The sequence below is a fragment of the Coregonus lavaretus genome (assembly GCF_964263955.1).
Source record: "Coregonus lavaretus genome assembly, chromosome: 18".
Lineage (NCBI taxonomy): Eukaryota > Metazoa > Chordata > Actinopteri > Salmoniformes > Salmonidae > Coregonus > Coregonus lavaretus.
The window spans coordinates 2,642,537-2,665,336 of NC_140005.1; the positions used below are offsets into that span (position 1 = coordinate 2,642,537).

The window sequence follows — 22,800 nt, forward strand, 5'->3', positions numbered from 1 at the left end:
CTCTGGTCTAAATTAGTGCACTATATTGGGAATAGGGTGCCATTCTCTGGTCTAAATTAATGCACTATATAGGGAATAGGGTGCCATTCTCTGGTCTAAAGTAGTGCACTATATAGGGAATAGGGTGCCATTCTCTGGTCTAAAGTAGTGCACTATATAGGGAATAGGGTGCCATTCTCTGGTCTAAAGTAGTGCACTATATAGGGAATAGGGTGCCATTCTCTGGTCTAAAGTAGTGCACTACATAGGGAATAGGGTGTCATTCTCTGGTCTAAAGTAGTGCACTATATAGGGAATAGGGTGCCATTCTCTGGTCTAAAGTAGTGCACTATATAGGGAATAGGGTGCCATTCTCTGGTCTAAAGTAGTGCACTATATAGGGAATAGGGTGCCATTCTCTGGTCTAAAGTAGTGCACTATATAGGGATATAGGGTGCCATTCTCTGGTCTAAAGTAGTGCACTATATAGGGAATAGGGTGCCATTCTCTGGTCTAAAGTAGTGCACTATATAGGGAATAGGGTGCCATTCTCTGGTCTAAAGTAGTGCACTATATAGGGAATAGGGTGCCATTCTCTGGTCTAAAGTAGTGCACTATATAGGGAATAGGGTGCCATTCTCTGGTCTAAAGTAGTGCACTATATAGGGAATAGGGTGCCATTCTCTGGTCTAAAGTAGTGCACTATATAGGGAATAGGGTGCCATTCTCTGGTCTAAAGTAGTGCACTATATAGGGAATAGGGTGCCATTCTCTGGTCTAAAGTAGTGCACTATATAGGGAATAGGGTGCCATTCTCTGGTCTAAAGTAGTGCACTATATAGGGAATAGGGTGCCATTCTCTGGTCTAAAGTAGTGCACTATATAGGGAATAGGGTGCCATTCTCTGGTCTAAAGTAGTGCACTATATAGGGAATAGGGTGCCATTCTCTGGTCTAAAGTAGTGCACTATATAGGGAATAGGGTGCCATTCTCTGGTCTAAAGTAGTGCACTATATAGGGAATAGGGTGCCATTCTCTGGTCTAAAGTAGTGCACTATATAGGGAATAGGGTGCCATTCTCTGGTCTAAAGTAGTGCACTATATAGGGAATAGGGTGCCATTCTCTGGTCTAAAGTAGTGCACTATATAGGGAATAGGGTGCCATTCTCTGGTCTAAAGTAGTGCACTATATAGGGAATAGGGTGCCATTCTCTGGTCTAAAGTAGTGCACTATATAGGGAATAGGGTGCCATTCTCTGGTCTAAAGTAGTGCACTATATAGGGAATAGGGTGCCATTCTCTGGTCTAAAGTAGTGCACTATATAGGGAATAGGGTGCCATTCTCTGGTCTAAAGTAGTGCACTATATAGGGAATAGGGTGCCATTCTCTGGTCTAAAGTAGTGCACTATATAGGGAATAGGGTTCCATTCTCTGGTCTAAAGTAGTGCACTATATAGGGAATAGGGTGCCATTCTCTGGTCTAAAGTAGTGCACTATATAGGGAATAGGGTTCCATTCTCTGGTCTAAAGTAGTGCACTATATAGGGAATAGGGTGCCATTCTCTGGTCTAAAGTAGTGCACTATATAGGGAATAGGGTGCCATTCTCTGGTCTAAAGTAGTGCACTATATAGGGAATAGGGTGCCATTCTCTGGTCTAAAGTAGTGCACTATATAGGGAATAGGGTTCCATTCTCTGGTCTAAAGTAGTGCACTATATAGGGAATAGGGTGCCATTCTCTGGTCTAAAGTAGTGCACTATATAGGGAATAGGGTGCCATTCTCTGGTCTAAAGTAGTGCACTATATAGGGAATAGGGTGCCATTCTCTGGTCTAAAGTAGTGCACTATATAGGGAATAGGGTTCCATTCTCTGGTCTAAAGTAGTGCACTATATAGGGAATAGGGTGCCATTCTCTGGTCTAAAGTAGTGCACTATATAGGGAATAGGGTGCCATTCTCTGGTCTAAAGTAGTGTACTATATAGGGAATAGGGTGCCATTCTCTGGTCTAAAGTAGTGCACTATATAGGGAATAGGGTGTCATTCTCTGGTCTAAAGTAGTGCACTATATAGGGAATAGGGTGTCATTCTCTGGTCTAAAGTAGTGCACTATATAGGGAATAGGGTGCCATTTGGGATGCAGTCAGGGTTCTAATTGGAAACAGTCTGTTTGACTTTCCCTTTGTAAAGCTAATCCACCGTAAGATACACACTGACTCACACACATACACTCACAAACAAACACACACTCACAAACACACACTCACAAACACACACACACTCACACTCACAAACACACACTCACACACACACACTCAGAGTGATCATTAAATAACCCTATAAAAGAGTTATTGTTTCAAGCTGTTGAGAGTGGCTCTTCCCAAAGCTCTCTGGCTGAGTGCTGTTTCATGCTCTCCCCTCTTTTCCCCTCCTCTCCTCTCCTCTCCCCACCTCTCCTTCTCCTCTCCTCTCCTCTCCACACTCACAAACACACACTCACACACACACACACACACTCACAAACACACACTTACACACACACACTCACACACACACACCCGCAAATACACTCACAAACACACACTCACAAACACACACTCACAAACAAATACACACTCACAAACAAATACACACTCACAAACAAATACACACTCACAAACAAATACACACTCACACACACACACACACACTCACAAACACACACTTACACACACACACACTCACACACACACACCCGCAAACACACTCACAAACACACACTCACAAACACACACTCACAAACAAATACACACTCACAAACAAATACACACTCACAAACAAGCACACACTCACAAACAAGCACACACTCACAAACACACACTCACACACACACACACACACACACACACAAACTCACAAACAAGCACACACTCACAAACAAGCACACACTCACAAACAAATACACACTCACAAACACACACACACTCACAAACACACACTCACAAACACAAATACACACTCACAAACAAGCACACACTCACAAACACACACTCACACACACACACACACACACACACAAACTCACAAACAAGCACACACTCACAAACAAGCACACACTCACAAACAAACACACACTCACAAACACAAACACACACTCACACTCACAAACACAAACACACACTCATAAATAATGGACGACACAGTGGGTCGTGGTGGAACCGAGTCCCTTTGCGGAGTTCATTTTATACCACAGTTGCCAAAGGAAACAATGCTAAAGCACACATTAATCGGTAGAAATAAAACATTTTCTTTAATATTTTTATACGAGAATTCATACTTTCTCATCTTTTGGTTGCTAGAGACGCGACCCAGTCGTTTGTTCGTTTAGTTCGATATTTACAGACGCGACCCAGTCGTTTGTTCGTTTAGTTCGATATTTACGGACACGACCCAGTCGTTTGTTCGTTTAGTTCGATATTTACGGACGCGACCCAGTCGTTTGTTCGTTTAGTTCGATATTTACGGACGCGACCCAGTCGTTTGTTCGTTTAGTTCGATATTTACGGACGTGACCCAGTCGTTTGTTTGTTTAGTTCGATATTTACGGACGCGACCCAGTCGTTTGTTTGTTTAGTTCGATATTTACAGACGCGACCCAGTCGTTTGTTCGTTTAGTTCGATATTTACGGACGCGACCCAGTCGTTTGTTCATTTAGTTCGATATTTACGGACACGACCCAGTCGTTTGTTCGTTTAGTTCGATATTTACGGACGCGACCCAGTCGTTTGTTCGTTTAGTTCGATATTTACAGACGCGACCCAGTCGTTTGTTCGTTTAGTTCGATATTTACGGACGCGACCCAGTCGTTTGTTCGTTTAGTTCGATATTTACGGACGTGACCCAGTCGTTTGTTTGTTTAGTTCGATATTTACGGACGCGACCCAGTCGTTTGTTTGTTTAGTTCGATATTTACAGACGCGACCCAGTCGTTTGTTCGTTTAGTTCGATATTTACGGACGCGACCCAGTCGTTTGTTTGTTTAGTTCGATATTTACGGACGCGACCCAGTCGTTTGTTTGTTTAGTTCGATATTTACAGACGCGACCCAGTCGTTTGTTCGTTTAGTTCGATATTTACGGACGCGACCCAGTCGTTTGTTCGTTTAGTTCGATATTTACGGACGCGACCCAGTCGTTTGTTCGTTTAGTTCGATATTTACGGACGCGACCTAGTCCTTCGTTCTCTATGTTCCGTCGCTCAGCGTTCTTAGCCCTTGCTAGCTGCTAGCCAGCCAACTCGCTAACATTATGGCTACACAGTCACGACCTTTGCAACCAGAATAACAGAAACGTTTATTTGCGTTGCGTTTGTTTAAGCCGTTTATCCCACTTATACCACAGTTGTCAAAGAAAACAATACTAAGCACAAATTTACCGGTATAAATAAAAACATCTTTAATATTTTCATTTTTTATTCGCAAATTCCTGCTTTCTCATCTTCTGGTTGGCACAGCCTGTGTTCTAGCAGTATCGTCCCCAGTTCTCCTCTCCCCACCGGAGGTCAGGGTTCAACCCCCACTCCTTCATATCGTTTCTCTCATCTCCCCTCTATGATTGCACAAATGTCCTAAATAAAGTAAAACTGTATCTAATGGCAAAGGTGCATAAGGACGTTCAGATATGACGTCATCGTTTCAGCACTACTCACAGAGTTGTTAAACTACGGCGTGCGACGTGGTTCAGTGTGCCAGTAAATCAGCACAGTCTACTTTTTAGTTTTCTCAAATTGACTCCGTCTTGGAACTAGAATTGGGATCATGTATACTGTGCTAATGCTGATACAAAAAGAGTAACGGAGAGCAATGTACAATACAGCAAACTTAGCAAACGAGGAGTTTGCGGGAAGGTCATGGGGACCGCCATCTTTATGCACCTTTGCCATTATGTGTGACCGTGCACTATGTCCCTGTCTCTCTCTCCTCTTCCCAGGACCATACCCGGGTGGTCAGCCCCATCATCGATGTCATCAGCCTGGATAACTTCGCCTACTTGGCAGCTTCAGCCGACCTGAGGGGAGGTCAGTACTCAGAACATAACCTCTAACGTGTGGGTACAATCTTCATAACCCCCACCACGCACAGCAGTCCCTTTCACTAGCCATCTCATAACCCCCACCACGCTCAGCATTCACTTTCACTAGCCATCTCATAACCCCGACCACGCTCAGCATTCACTTTCACTAGCCATCTCATAACCCCCACCACGCTCAGCAGTCCCTTTCACTAGCCATCTGATAACCCCCACCACGCACAGCAGTCACTTTCACTAGCCATCTCATAACCCCCACCACGCACTGCATTCACTTTCACTAGCCATCTCATAACCCCCACCACACACAGCATTCACTTTCACTAGCCATCTGATAACCCCCACCACAGCCATCTCATAACCCCCACCACGCACAGCAGTCCCTTTCACTAGCCATCTCATAACCCCCACCACGCACAGCAGTCACTTTCACTAGCCATCTCATAACCCCCACCACGCACAGCATTCACTTTCACTAGCCATTTCATAACCCCCACCACGCACAGCAGTCACTTTCACTAGCCATCTCATAACCCCCACCACGCACAGCATTCACTTTCACTAGCCATCTGATAACCCCCACCACGCACAGCATTCACTTTCACTAGCCATCTCATAACCCCCACCACGCTCAGCAGTCAGTTTCACTAGCCATCTCATAACCCCCACCACGCACAGCAGTCCCATCTCATAACCCCCACCACGCTCAGCAGTCACTTTCACTAGCCATCTCATAACCCCCATCACGCACAGCATTCACTTTCACTAGCCATCTCATAACCCCCACCACGCACAGCAGTCACTTTCACTAGCCATCTCATAACCCCCACCACGCACAGCAGTCACTTTCACTAGCCATCTCATAACCCCCACCACGCACAGCAGTCACTTTCACTAGCCATCTCATAGCCCCCACCACGCACAGCAGTCACTTTCACTAGCCATCTCATAGCCCCCACCACGCACAGCAGTCCCTTTCACTAGCCATCTCATAACCCCCACCACGCACAGCAGTCACTTTCACTAGCCATCTCATAACCTCCACCACGCACAGCAGTCACTTTCACTAGCCATCTCATAACCCCCACCACGCACAGCATTCACTTTCACTAGCCATCTCATAACCCCCACCACGCACAGCAGTCACTTTCACTAGCCATCTCATAAACCCCACCACGCACAGCAGTCACTTTCACTAGCCATCTCATAACCCCCACCACGCACAGCAGTCACTTTCACTAGCCATCTCATAACCCCCACCACGCACTGCATTCACTTTCACTAGCCATCTCATAACCCCCACCACACACAGCATTCACTTTCACTAGCCATCTGATAACCCCCACCACAGCCATCTCATAACCCCCACCACGCACAGCAGTCCCTTTCACTAGCCATCTCATAACCCCCACCACGCACAGCAGTCACTTTCACTAGCCATCTCATAACCCCCACCACGCACAGCATTCACTTTCACTAGCCATTTCATAACCCCCACCACGCACAGCAGTCACTTTCACTAGCCATCTCATAACCCCCACCACGCACAGCATTCACTTTCACTAGCCATCTGATAACCCCCACCACGCACAGCATTCACTTTCACTAGCCATCTCATAACCCCCACCACGCTCAGCAGTCAGTTTCACTAGCCATCTCATAACCCCCACCACGCACAGCAGTCACTTTCACTAGCCATCTCATAACCCCCACCACGCACAGCAGTCACTTTCACTAGCCATTTCATAACCCCCACCACGCACAGCAGTCACTTTCACTAGCCATCTCATAACCCCCACCACGCACAGCATTCACTTTCACTAGCCATCTCATAACCCCCACCACGCACAGCAGTCACTTTCACTAGCCATCTCATAACCCCCACCACGCACAGCAGTAACTTTCACTAGCCATCTCATAACCCCCACCACGCACAGCAGTCACTTTCACTAGCCATCTCATAACCCCCACCACGCACAGCATTCACTTTCACTAGCCATCTCATAACCCCCACCACGCACAGCATTCACTTTCACTAGCCATCTCATAACCCCCACCACGCACAGCATTCACTTTCACTAGCCATCTCATAACCCCCACCACGCACAGCAGTCACTTTCACTAGCCATCTCATAACCCCCACCACGCACAGCAGTAACTTTCACTAGCCATCTCATAACCCCCACCACGCACAGCAGTCACTTTCACTAGCCATCTCATAACCCCCACCATGCACAGCAGTCACTTTCACTAGCCATCTCATAACCCCCACCACGCACAGCATTCACTTTCACTAGCCATCTCATAACCCCCACCACGCACAGCATTCACTTTCACTAGCCATCTCATAACCCCCACCACGCACAGCATTCACTTTCACTAGCCATCTCATAACCCCCACCACGCACAGCATTCACTTTCACTAGCCACCTCATAACCCCCACCACGCACAGCAGTCACTTTCACTAGCCATCTCAGAATCCCCACCACGCACAGCAGTCACTTTCACTAGCCATCTCATAACCCCCACCACGCACAGCAGTCACTTTCACTAGCCATCTCATAACCCCCACCACGCACAGCAGTCACTTTTACTAGCCATCTCATAACCCCCACCACGCTCAGCAGTCACTTTCACTAGCCATCTCATAACCCCCACCACGCTCAGCAGTCACTTTCACTAGCCATCTCATAACCCCCATCACGCACAGCATTCACTTTCACTAGCCATCTCATAACCCCCACCACGCACAGCAGTCACTTTCACTAGCCATCTCATAACCCCCACCACGCACAGCAGTCACTTTCACTAGCCATCTCATAACCCCCACCACGCACAGCAGTCACTTTCACTAGCCATCTCATAGCCCCCACCACGCACAGCAGTCACTTTCACTAGCCATCTCATAGCCCCCACCACGCACAGCAGTCCCTTTCACTAGCCATCTCATAACCCCCACCAAGCACAGCAGTCACTTTCACTAGCCATCTCATAACCTCCACCACGCACAGCAGTCACTTTCACTAGCCATCTCATAACCCCCACCACGCACAGCATTCACTTTCACTAGCCATCTCATAACCCCCACCACGCACAGCAGTCACTTTCACTAGCCATCTCATAAACCCCACCACGCACAGCAGTCACTTTCACTAGCCATCTCATAACCCCCACCACGCACAGCAGTCCCTTTCACTAGCCATCTCATAACCCCCACCACGCACAGCATTCACTTTCACTAGCCATCTCATAACCCCCACCACGCACAGCATTCACTTTCACTAGCCATTTCATAACCCCCACCACGCACCGCAGTCACTTTCACTAGCCATCTCATAACCCCCACCACGCACAGCATTCACTTTCACTAGCCATTTCATAACCCCCACCACGCACAGCAGTCACTTTCACTAGCCATCTCATAACCCCCACCACGCACAGCATTCACTTTCACTAGCCATCTGATAACCCCCACCACGCACAGCAGTCACTTTCACTAGCCATCTCATAACCCCCACCACGCACAGCAGTCACTTTCACTAGCCATCTCATAACCCCCACCATGCACAGCAGTCACTTTCACTAGCCATCTCATAACCCCCACCATGCACAGCAGTCACTTTCACTAGCCATCTCATAATCCCCACCACGCACAGCAGTCACTTTCACTAGCCATCTCATAACCCCCACCACGCACAGCATTCACTTTCACTAGCCATCTCATAACCCCCACCATGCTCAGCAGTCAGTTTCACTAGCCATCTCATAACCCCCACCACGCACAGCAGTCACTTTCACTAGCCATCTCATAACCCCCACCACGCACAGCAGTCACTTTCACTAGCCATTTCATAACCCCCACCACGCACAGCAGTCACTTTCACTAGCCATCTCATAACCCCCACCACGCACAGCATTCACTTTCACTAGCCATCTCATAACCCCCACCACGCACAGCAGTCACTTTCACTAGCCATCTCATAACCCCCACCACGCACAGCAGTCACTTTCACTAGCCATCTCATAACCCCCACCACGCACAGCAGTCACTTTCACTAGCCATCTCATAACCCCCACCACGCACAGCATTCACTTTCAATAGCCATCTCATAACCCCCACCACGCAGAGCAGTCACTTTCACTAGCCATCTCATAATCCCCACCACGCACAGCAGTCACTTTCACTAGCCATCTCATAACCCCCACCACGCACAGCATTCACTTTCACTAGCCATCTCATAACTCCCACCACGCACAGCATTCACTTTCACTAGCCATCTCATAACCCCCACCACGCACAGCATTCACTTTCACTAGCCACCTCATAACCCCCACCACGCACAGCAGTCACTTTCACTAGCCATCTCATAATCCCCACCACGCACAGCAGTCACTTTCACTAGCCATCTCATAACCCCCACCACGCACAGCAGTCACTTTCACTAGCCATCTCATAACCCCCACCACGCACAGCAGTCACTTTTACTAGCCATCTCATAACCCCCACCACGCTCAGCAGTCACTTTCACTAGCCACCTCATAACCCCCACCACGCACAGCATTCACTTTCACTAGCCATCTCATAACCCCCACCACGCACAGCAGTCACTTTCACTAGCCATCTCATAACCCCCACCACGCACAGCAGTCACTTTCACTAGCCATCTCATAACCCCCACCACGCACAGCATTCACTTTCACTAGCCATCTCATAACCCCCACCACGCACAGCATTCACTTTCACTAGCCATCTCATAACCCCCACCACGCACAGCAGTCACTTTCACTAGCCATCTCATAACCCCCACCACGCACAGCAGTCACTTTCACTAGCCATCTCATAACCCCCACCACGCACAGCAGTCACTTTCACTAGCCATCTCATAATCCCCACCACGCACAGCAGTCACTTTCACTAGCCATCTCATAACCCCCACCACGCACAGAAGTCACTTTCACTAGCCATCTCATAACCCCCACCACGCACAGCAGTCACTTTTACTAGCCATCTCATAACCCCCACCACGCTCAGCATTCACTTTCACTAGCCACCTCATAACCCCCACCACGCACAGCATTCACTTTCACTAGCCATCTCATAACCCCCACCACGCACAGCAGTCACTTTCACTAGCCATCTCATAACCCCCACCACGCACAGCAGTCACTTTCACTAGCCATCTCATAGCCCCCACCACGCACAGCATTCACTTTCACTAGCCATCTCATAACCCCCACCACGCAGAGCAGTCACTTTCACTAGCCATCTCATAACCCCCACCACGCACAGCATTCACTTTCACTAGCCATCTCATAACCCCCACCACGCACAGCATTCACTTTCACTAGCCATCTCATAATCCCCACCACGCACAGCAGTCACTTTCACTAGCCATCTCATAACCCCCACCACGCTCAGCAGTCCCTTTCACTAGCCATCTCATAACCCCCACCACGCTCAGCAGTCACTTTCACTAGCCATCTCATAACCCCCATCACGCACAGCATTCACTTTCACTAGCCATCTCTGAACCCCCACCACGCACAGCAGTCACTTTCACTAGCCATCTCATAACCCCCACCACGCACAGCAGTCACTTTCACTAGCCATCTCATAACCCCCACCACGCACAGCAGTCACTTTCACTAGCCATCTCATAGCCCCCACCACGCACAGCAGTCACTTTCACTAGCCATCTCATAGCCCCCACCACGCACAGCAGTCCCTTTCACTAGCCATCTCATAACCCCCACCACGCACAGCAGTCACTTTCACTAGCCATCTCATAACCCCCACCACGCACAGCATTCACTTTCACTAGCCATCTCATAACCCCCACCACGCTCAGCAGTCCCTTTCACTAGCCATCTCATAGCCCCCACCACGCACAGCAGTCACTTTCACTAGCCATCTCATAGCCCCCACCACGCACAGCAGTCCCTTTCACTAGCCATCTCATAACCCCCACCACGCACAGCAGTCACTTTCACTAGCCATCTCATAACCCCCACCACGCACAGCATTCACTTTCACTAGCCATCTCATAACCCCCACCACAGCCATCTCATAACCCCCACCACGCACAGCAGTCACTTTTACTAGCCATCTCATAACCCCCACCACGCTCAGCAGTCACTTTCACTAGCCACCTCATAACCCCCACCACGCACAGCATTCACTTTCACTAGCCATCTCATAACCCCCACCACGCACAGCAGTCACTTTCACTAGCCATCTCATAACCCCCACCACGCACAGCAGTCACTTTCACTAGCCATCTCATAACCCCCACCACGCACAGCATTCACTTTCACTAGCCATCTCATAACCCCCACCACGCACAGCATTCACTTTCACTAGCCATCTCATAACCCCCACCACGCACAGCAGTCACTTTCACTAGCCATCTCATAACCCCCACCACGCACAGCAGTCACTTTCACTAGCCATCTCATAACCCCCACCACGCACAGCAGTCACTTTCACTAGCCATCTCATAATCCCCACCACGCACAGCAGTCACTTTCACTAGCCATCTCATAACCCCCACCACGCACAGAAGTCACTTTCACTAGCCATCTCATAACCCCCACCACGCACAGCAGTCACTTTTACTAGCCATCTCATAACCCCCACCACGCTCAGCATTCACTTTCACTAGCCACCTCATAACCCCCACCACGCACAGCATTCACTTTCACTAGCCATCTCATAACCCCCACCACGCACAGCAGTCACTTTCACTAGCCATCTCATAACCCCCACCACGCACAGCAGTCACTTTCACTAGCCATCTCATAGCCCCCACCACGCACAGCATTCACTTTCACTAGCCATCTCATAACCCCCACCACGCAGAGCAGTCACTTTCACTAGCCATCTCATAACCCCCACCACGCACAGCATTCACTTTCACTAGCCATCTCATAACCCCCACCACGCACAGCATTCACTTTCACTAGCCATCTCATAATCCCCACCACGCACAGCAGTCACTTTCACTAGCCATCTCATAACCCCCACCACGCTCAGCAGTCCCTTTCACTAGCCATCTCATAACCCCCACCACGCTCAGCAGTCACTTTCACTAGCCATCTCATAACCCCCATCACGCACAGCATTCACTTTCACTAGCCATCTCTGAACCCCCACCACGCACAGCAGTCACTTTCACTAGCCATCTCATAACCCCCACCACGCACAGCAGTCACTTTCACTAGCCATCTCATAACCCCCACCACGCACAGCAGTCACTTTCACTAGCCATCTCATAGCCCCCACCACGCACAGCAGTCACTTTCACTAGCCATCTCATAGCCCCCACCACGCACAGCAGTCCCTTTCACTAGCCATCTCATAACCCCCACCACGCACAGCAGTCACTTTCACTAGCCATCTCATAACCCCCACCACGCACAGCATTCACTTTCACTAGCCATCTCATAACCCCCACCACGCTCAGCAGTCCCTTTCACTAGCCATCTCATAGCCCCCACCACGCACAGCAGTCACTTTCACTAGCCATCTCATAGCCCCCACCACGCACAGCAGTCCCTTTCACTAGCCATCTCATAACCCCCACCACGCACAGCAGTCACTTTCACTAGCCATCTCATAACCCCCACCACGCACAGCATTCACTTTCACTAGCCATCTCATAACCCCCACCACAGCCATCTCATAACCCCCACCACGCACAGCAGTCACTTTCACTAGCCATCTCATAACCCCCACCACGCACAGCAGTCACTTTCACTAGCCATCTCATAACCCCCACCACGCACAGCAGTCACTTTCACTAGCCATCTCATAGCCCCCACCACGCACAGCATTCACTTTCACTAGCCATCTCATAACCCCCACCACGCAGAGCAGTCACTTTCACTAGCCATCTCATAACCCCCACCACGCACAGCATTCACTTTCACTAGCCATCTCATAACCCCCACCACGCACAGCATTCACTTTCACTAGCCATCTCATAATCCCCACCACGCACAGCAGTCACTTTCACTAGCCATCTCATAACCCCCACCACGCTCAGCAGTCCCTTTCACTAGCCATCTCATAACCCCCACCACGCTCAGCAGTCACTTTCACTAGCCATCTCATAACCCCCATCACGCACAGCATTCACTTTCACTAGCCATCTCTGAACCCCCACCACGCACAGCAGTCACTTTCACTAGCCATCTCATAACCCCCACCACGCACAGCAGTCACTTTCACTAGCCATCTCATAACCCCCACCACGCACAGCAGTCACTTTCACTAGCCATCTCATAGCCCCCACCACGCACAGCAGTCACTTTCACTAGCCATCTCATAGCCCCCACCACGCACAGCAGTCCCTTTCACTAGCCATCTCATAACCCCCACCACGCACAGCAGTCACTTTCACTAGCCATCTCATAACCCCCACCACGCACAGCATTCACTTTCACTAGCCATCTCATAACCCCACCACGCTCAGCAGTCCCTTTCACTAGCCATCTCATTGCCCCCACCACGCACAGCAGTCACTTTCACTAGCCATCTCATAGCCCCCACCACGCACAGCAGTCCCTTTCACTAGCCATCTCATAACCCCCACCACGCACAGCAGTCACTTTCACTAGCCATCTCATAACCCCCACCACGCACAGCATTCACTTTCACTAGCCATCTCATAACCCCCACCACGCACAGCATTCACTTTCACTAGCCATCTCATAACCCCCACCACGCAGAGCAGTCACTTTCACTAGCCATCTCATAACCCCCACCACGCACAGCATTCACTTTCACTAGCCATCTCATAACCCCCACCACGCACAGCAGTCACTTTCACTAGCCATCTCATAATCCCCACCACGCACAGCAGTCACTTTCACTAGCCATCTCATAACCCCCACCACGCTCAGCAGTCCCTTTCACTAGCCATCTCATAACCCCCACCACGCTCAGCAGTCACTTTCACTAGCCATCTCATAACCCCCATCACGCACAGCATTCACTTTCACTAGCCATCTCATAACCCCCACCACGCACAGCAGTCACTTTCACTAGCCATCTCATAACCCCCACCACGCACAGCAGTCACTTTCACTAGCCATCTCATAATCCCCACCACGCACAGCATTCACTTTCACTAGCCATCTCATAACCCCCACCACGCACAGCATTCACTTTCACTAGCCATCTCATAACCCCCACCACGCACAGCATTCACTTTCACTAGCCATCTCATAACCCCCACCACGCAGAGCAGTCACTTTCACTAGCCATCTCATAACCCCCACCACGCACAGCATTCACTTTCACTAGCCATCTCATAACCCCCACCACGCACAGCAGTCACTTTCACTAGCCATCTCATAATCCCCACCACGCACAGCAGTCACTTTCACTAGCCATCTCATAACCCCCACCACGCTCAGCAGTCCCTTTCACTAGCCATCTCATAACCCCCACCACGCTCAGCAGTCACTTTCACTAGCCATCTCATAACCCCCATCACGCACAGCATTCACTTTCACTAGCCATCTCATAACCCCCACCACGCACAGCAGTCACTTTCACTAGCCATCTCATAACCCCCACCACGCACAGCAGTCACTTTCACTAGCCATCTCATAATCCCCACCACGCACAGCATTCACTTTCACTAGCCATCTCATAACCCCCACCACGCACAGCATTCACTTTCACTAGCCATCTCATAACCCCCACCACGCACAGCATTCACTTTCACTAGCCATCTGATAACCCCCACCACAGCCATCTCATAACCCCACCACGCACAGCAGTCACTTTCACTAGCCATCTGATAACCCCCACCACGCACAGCATTCACTTTCACTAGCCATCTCATAACCCCCACCACGCACAGCAGTCACTTTCACTAGCCATCTGATAACCCCCACCACGCACAGCATTCACTTTCACTAGCCATCTCATAACCCCCACCACGCACAGCATTCACTTTCACTAGCCATCTCATAACTTTTATCTCTCTCTTTCTCTCAGGGTTTGACTGGAGTTTACACTTTAAATGGGAGCAGATTCCCATCGAACAGAAGATGTCCAGGAATGATCCCACTCTGCCTATCAGGTAGTTATAGTGTCTTCAGGTATATATATATATATATATATACATGTTTTAACCACTCCTATAAAAATGGTAGATTATTAGATACTCAACAAGAAGGTCTGATTTTATTATTACTGAAACAGGACCCAGGTGGTAAATATAAAGATTCAGTCCATAAAAAAAAATGTGGAGGCCCCTTACACTTCAGTGTTCTGACGCAAAAATTCTAGCAAAATGCATAGCGCATAGAATTTAAAAAGGTATTGTTGGATATTTTTCATCCTAATCAGACAGGTTTTTTACATGGAAGATACATTGGAGATAACATAAAACAAGTACTGGAAACAATAGAACACTATGAAAAATCTGGGAAACCAGGCCTGATATTCATAGCAGACTTTGAAAAGGCTTTTGATAAAGACTGGAATTTATATATAAAGTGCATTTGGAGAGTATTCAGACCCCTTCCATTTTTCAAAATGTTGTTATGTTACAGCCTTATTCTAAAATGGATTAAATAAAAACAAATCAATCTACACACAGTACCCCATAATGACAAAGCGAAAACAGGTTTTTAGAAATTTTTGCAAATTTATGACAAATTAAAAACAGAAATACCTTATACATAAGTATTCAGACCCTTTGCTATTGGACTCGAAATTGAGCTCAGGTGCATCCTGTTTCCGTTGATCATCCTTGAGATGTTTCTACAACTTGATTGGAGTCCACCTGTGGTAAATTCAATTGATTGGACATGATTTGGAAAGGCACACACCTGTCTATATATGATTCCACAGTTGACAGTGCATGTCAGAGAAAAACCAAGCCATTAGGTCGAAGGAATTGTCCGTAGAGCTCCGAGACAGGATTGTGTCGATTGTGTCGAGGCACAGATCTGGGGAAGGGTACCAAATTTTTTTTGCAGCATTGAAGGTCTCCAAGAACACAGTGGCCTCCATCATTCTTAAATGTAAGAAGCTTGTAACCACCAAGACTGGCCGCCCGGCCAAACTCAGCAATCGAGTTCCTCTGAGTTCCTCTGTGGAGATGCTAGAACCTTCCAGAAGGACAATCATCTCTGCAGCACTTCACCTATCAGGCCTTTATGGTAGAGTGGCCAGACGGAAGCCACTCATCAGTAAAAGGCACATGACAGCCCGCTTGGAGTTTGCCAAAAGGCACCTAAAGGATTCTCAGACCATGAGAAACAAGATTCTCTGGTCTGATGAAACCAAGATTGAACTCTTTGGCCTGAATGCCAAGCATCACGTCTGGAGGAAACCTGGCACCATCCCTACGATGAAGCATGGTGGTGGTAGCATCATGCTGTGGGGATGTTTTTCAGCGGCAGAGACTGGGAAACTAGTCAGGATTGATGGAAAGATGAACGGAGCAAAGTACAGAGAGATCCTCGATGAAAACCTGCTCCAGAGCGCTCAGGACCTCAGACTGGGGGCGAAGGTTCACCTTCCAACAGGACAACGACCCTAAGCACACAGCCAAGACAACACAGGAGTGGCTTTGGGACAAGTCTCTGAATGTCCTTGAGTAGCCCAGTGAGAGCCCGGACTTGAAGCCGATCTAACATCTCTGGAGAGACCTGAAAATAGCTGTGCAGCAATGCTCCCAATCCAAACTGATAGAGCTTGAGAAGATCTGCAGAGAATAATGGGAGAAACTTCCCAAATACAGGCGTGCCAAGCTTGTGGCGTCATACCCAAGAAGACTCGAGGCTGTAATCGCTGCCAGAAGTGCTTCAACAAAGTACTGAGTAAAGGGTCTGAATATTTATGTAAATGTGATATTTCAGGTTTTTATTTGTAATACATTTGCAAAAAATTATAAAAACCTGTTTTTGCTTTGTCATTATGGGGTATTGTGTGTAGAGTTATGAGAAAATAAATGTTTACATCCAGAAGAAGGCTGTAATGTTACAAAATGTGGAAAAAATCAAGGGGTCTGAATACTTTCTGAATGCAATTTCCGAATGCCTGGAATATTTCAATTTGGAGAATTTCTTATACAATGGGTTAAAGTTATGTATAGTAACCCCAGGTGTAAAATTGTAAATAATGGATACTTCTCAGAAAGTATTAAACTGTCAAGAGGAGTAAAACAAGGTTGTCCACTATCGGCATATCTATTTATTATGGCCATCAAAATGTTAGCTATTAAAATCTGATCCAACAATAATATCAAGGGATTAGAAATCCAGGGCTTAAAAACAAAGTTGTCATTGTACGCTGATGATTAATGTTTTCTTTTAAATCCACAACTTGAATCCCTCCACAGCCTCATAGAGGATCTAGATACATTTTCTAACCTCTCTGGATTACAACCAAATTATGATAAATGTACTATATTACGTATTGGATCACTAAAAAAAACAATTTTTACATTACCATGTAGTTTACCAATAAAATCGTCTGACGGTGATTTGGACATACTCGGTATTCATATACCAAAATAAATAAATGATCTCACTACAATAAATGTTAATAGAAAGTTAGCAAAATAGGATAAGATCTTGCTACCATGGATCTTGCTATTTGTGGAAAAATCACCCTGATTAACTCTTTGGTATTATCCCAGTTTGTTTATGGTCTTGCCTACGCCTAGCGAACAGTTTTTTAAATTATATGAGAAAAAAATAATCCATTTTATTTGTTATACTTAAATCCGAACTGGTTCTCAAGTAGATTAGTAAGAATGGCTCACCCCATGTTGAAGAATGGCCTTTTTCCCTTTATTCAGATTACAACCTCTCACTTTCGGTTATTTGAAAAAGAAATAATCTAAAAAATATAGCTATTTTTAAAACAAGCCATAGAAAGTTGGTTGCAATTTCAGTTTAATCCACCAGAAAAGACAGAACAAATATTACAACAAATATTATGGTTAAATTCAAATATACTAATTGATATATATTTTTTTATACAGTTTTGGAGCAGAAAAAAAAAAACTGTATAATCTTTGTAAATGATATCATAAATAGGACTGGTGGAGTTACAGTACCAGTCAAACGTTTTAGAACACCTACTCATTCCAGGGTTTTTCTTTATTTTTACAATTTTCTACATTGTAGAATAATAGTGAAGGCATCAAAACTATGAAATAACACATATGGAATCATGTAGTAACCAAAAAAGTGTTAAACAAATCAAGATATATTTTATATTTTGAGATTCTCCACCCTTTGCCTTGATGACAGCTTTGCACACTCTGGTAGTGTATGTCACACATGCAGCTAACAGAAACATCTGGAAATGTCTGCTCTACCCAAAATTACAACCAACTAATTGCAGCATTTCCGCAAAAATGGAAGAGGCAAGTGGAAGGGGGAGAAAGTAAGGAACTTGTCTGTCGGCCCTGCATTAAAGAACATAATTGGTTAAAGAAAATTGTGATAAATAAAAAAGTATACCAGTTTCATTGAAGGACCAAAGGATTGACAGCCGTCCCATATAGATTGCAAAATAGTTGGGTTGACATTTTCGATGTACCGATTCCATGGCACATGGTTTATGAACTGATACACAAAACAATGCCGGAGAGTTTTTCAATTCAAGTTATTATACAAAATTCTTGCAACCAATAGAATGTATATGTGGGATGCAACCATCCCATATCTGCGGATTTTGCTGCGAAGAACCAGAATCATTAGATCATTTGTTTTGGTACTGTCCATATGTAGCTTGTTTTTGGTCACAGATTCAGCAATGGCTGAAGAATTGAAACATTTACCTGGAGTTAACTCTGCAAATAGCACTGCTGGATGATCTGAAAAGTAAATCGATCAATAATATAATACTCTTAAATTGTTATCTTTAATTTACAATCTGTAGAAACTATGAGAATAGAAAGGTTCAGAAATGTTGTGAAACATCACCGCACAGTTGAAAAATAACCTGGATGGTGTTCGGAGATAGATGGGAGGGGTTGAGGGGAGCAGAAGGGTGGGACTAAAAATAAAAAACAAAATATAACCAATGTAAAATATACTGTCTGTAAAATGTACATAGTATGTATAAGCTGGAAGTAGAAGCTTATGTGTTGTTGTCCATTAGTTTACTCCAATTAGGGGAGGGGTGGTAGGATTAGGGGAAAACAATAAAGGAAAGTATATTTAAAATAATATATATATATATATGGGGGATCGGAAATGATGCAGACAATTACATTGATAGAAGCCACAATCTATCTGCAATATTAAAGCTGATCTACCCCCTAAAAAAAAAAGATTTAAAAAAAAGGGGTACCTAGTCAGATATACAACTGAATGCATTCAACCAAAATGTGTCTTCCGCATTTAACCCCACCCCTCTGAATCAGAGAGCTGGCTGCCCTAATCCACGTCATCGGCGCCCGGGGAGCGGTTGATGTTGGGGGTTAACTGCCTTGCTCGAGGGCAGAAAGATTTTTCCAACTTGCTGGCTCTGGGATTCGAACCAGCAACCTTTCGGTTACTGGCCTAACGCTTTAAACCCCCCAAAATGGTGGTAAAGAATAACATTAGATGGAAATATAATATATATATATAATAATATATGGGGATCTGATCCTTTATGAAGCCTTTGTGTTCCTATTGTCTGTCTGACTGTCTGTCCTCTGTGTTTCTGACTGTCTGTCCTCTGTGTGTCTGTCTGTCTGTCCTCTGTGTGTCTGTCTGTCTGTCCTCTGTGTGTCTGTCTGTCTGTCCTCTGTGTGTCTGTCTGTCTGTCCTCTGTGTGTCTGTCTGTCTGTCCTCTGCTATAGAACTCCAGTGATTGCAGGAGGGATCTTTGTGATGGACAAGAGCTGGTTTAACCACCTGGGGCAATACGACACTCACATGGACATCTGGGGCGGAGAGAACTTTGGTGAGTTCACTGAGTGGGTGTGACTTTGTTTAATTCACTGAGATGAGTCTCTGTCCCATCTGATTAGATATCTAGGGAGAACAAAATGTCCAGATGTACGTTCTTCTCATTTTAGAGATGACTGTGAGCTACTGACAGACTGTTACGCTATGGTTCAACCCAGCACTCAGAGAAACAAACACGACTAAGGGAGTGGAGGAAACAAAAATATTTTTAATAAAAGTTCAATTTGTCATAGTCCAAAAAACAACTGAAGAAAAAGGAACAGAGTGGGCTAGTCGGCTCCGGAGGAAGGAGAGGCTGAGGCAGGCAGGCAGGCAGGCAGGCACGAAGGCAGGCAGGCAGGGAGGTATGTCTGAACTGAAGAAAAAACAAACGACAGGTTAAGGAGAGTAAAAAGCCAGGCTGAAGACTAAGATAATATAACTTTACTGGTGAGCCAAGTTACCGCTCTAGTAAGAACAACGATCTGGCGCCGGTGGAGAGCCATGCCCAGGAATAAGTAGTGCAGGTTGATGAGAGAATAGGATGCAGCTGCGTAGGCAGGAAACACTGGAAACAACCCGCAGCTGCACAGGAGAGGCAGATCCTGAGCACGCCCCCTGATCCACTCCAGACACACCCACATAAAGGGGACAAACACACATACAGATACAACAGACAAAGAGGGGACAAAACAAGGAGGAAGGGAAACAGAAAAGGGAGAGACAAGCTGCCCACATAACAGTACCCCCCCCTCAATGGTCGCCACCTGGCGACCCACCAGGCCTGTCAGGGTTGTCGTGATGGAAGTCCGTGATCAGCTGAGGATCCAACACAAAACGCTTAGGGACCCAAGACCTCTCCTCTGGTCCATAACCTTCCCAATCGACTAGGTATTGGAGACCCCTACCCCGCCTCCGAGAGTCCAGGAGCCTACTGACGGTGTAGGCCGGATGGTCGTCAATGAGGCGAACTGGTGGAGGTGGATCAGCTGGCGGACACAAAAGGCTGGAGGACACAGGTTTCAGTTGGGAGACGTGGAAAGTAGGGTGTATCTTCATGGCTGAAGGCAACTTCAAACGAACCGCAGCGGGGTTAATGATGGACTCCACCACAAACGGACCCAGGTACCGAGGAGACAGCTTGCGTGATTTGGTACGAAGAGGTACGTTCTTTGATGACAGCCAAACCTCTTGACCAGGATGAAACACAGGTGCGGGAGTCCTGCTCCTATCCGCTGTCGTCTTGTTCCTGTCGGTGGTCCGAAGCAATGCTTCCCGAGCGTCGCTCCACACTCTCTGGCAGCGGCGGAGGTTCTCCTGAACCGAAGGAACAGCCAATTCCTTCTCCTGAGCAGGAAACAGAGGGGGTTGATAACCCATGGTAACCTCGAAGGGTGAAAGACCGGTGGCAGAGGTGGTGAGGGAGTTGTGGGCGTACTCTATCCAAGGCAGATGTTTGGTCCAGGATGATGGATGTTGAGCAGCCACACAACGAAGGGTTGCTTCGAGGTTTTGATTGGCTCTTTCTGTTTGACCGTTGGTCTGGGGATGAAACCCTGAGGACAGACTAACGGAAGCACCCAAAGCAGAACAGAAAACCTTCCAAACACGGGAAGTAAACTGTGGGCCTCTATCAGATACGATGTCCACAGGTATTCCATGGGGACGGAATACATGTTGGACTAGGAGGTCCGCTGTCTCACTGGCAGACGGTAATTTTGGTAATGCTATATAGTGGACAGATTTAGAGAATCTGTCCACAATGGTAAGTATAGTATCATTACCTTCAGACTTGGGTAGGCCGGTGACAAAATCCATGGCAATGTGGGACCAGGGACGGCTGGGAACTGGGAGGGGTAATAGCAGCCCCGAAGGGGACTGATGGGAGGCTTTGCCCCGAGCACAGGTTGAACAGGCTGCCACAAAAGCCTGAACGTCAGTTTCCATTGAAGGCCACCAAAAATGTCTCCTAAGCAGCGCCAACGTGCGTCTCATCCCAGGGTGACCAGCAAAACGGGAGGTGTGAATCCACTGCAACACCTGAGACCGGACCGTCTCGGGAACAAAGAGTAGGTTGGGAGGTCCATCACCCGGTCCCGGGTCCGTGGCAAGTGCAGTCTTCACAAGAGACTCGATCTCCCACTGTACTGCCGCCACGACGCATGAGGAAGGCAGGACTGCCTCAGGCTCGCTGGTCTCCGAAGGGTCAGCAAACTGGCGGGACAAAGCATCTGGTTTAACATTTCTTGACCCCGGTCTGTATGTAAGAATAAAGTTAAACCTACTAAAAAACAGGGCCCATCTGGCTTGGCGTGAGTTGAGTCTCTTAGTGGCTTGGATGTAAGCCAAGTTTTTGTGGTCTGTCCAGACCACAAACGGCAGTTCAGCTCCATCCAGCCAGTGCCGCCATTCTTCCAGTGCTAGCTTGACCGCCAGCAGTTCCCGGTTTCCAACGTCGTAATTCCGTTCTGTGGGTGACAATTTCTTGGAGAAAAAAGCACAGGGGTGAAGCTTTTGGTCAGTGGGGGAGCGCTGGGAGAGGACTGCTCCCACACCTGAGTCCGACGCGTCCACCTCCACAACAAACTGCAGAGAGGTATTGGGGTGTATCAACACGGGGGAGGTGGAAAACAGTTCCTTCAAAACCCCTACCGCCTGCTCCGCCTCAGGGGACCACAGAAAAGGGACTTTTGGGGATGTGAGTCTAGTAAGGGGTGCCACCACTTTACTAAAACCCTTAATGAATCTACGGTAGAAGTTTGCAAAGCCCAAAAATCGTTGAAGTTGCTTACGGGTGGTGGGTGTGGGCCATTCCGTCACTGCCCGGATCTTCTCG

The 22,800-nt window shown here is 47.4% G+C and overlaps 1 protein-coding gene across 1 annotated transcript in view; it reads left to right on the forward strand.

The window, feature by feature from the left end:
• Positions 1-22,800, forward strand: part of galnt16 (UDP-N-acetyl-alpha-D-galactosamine:polypeptide N-acetylgalactosaminyltransferase 16) — a gene marked incomplete at both ends in the record, with an annotated part of 67,866 nt that overhangs the window by 25,508 nt on the left and 19,558 nt on the right. The window contains 3 exons of the mRNA XM_084181513.1: positions 4,949-5,036; positions 15,058-15,142; positions 19,877-19,980. Of these exons, the coding sequence (XP_084037639.1) occupies positions 4,949-5,036; positions 15,058-15,142; positions 19,877-19,980 (277 nt within the window). The remainder of the gene's footprint in view (positions 1-4,948; positions 5,037-15,057; positions 15,143-19,876; positions 19,981-22,800) is intronic.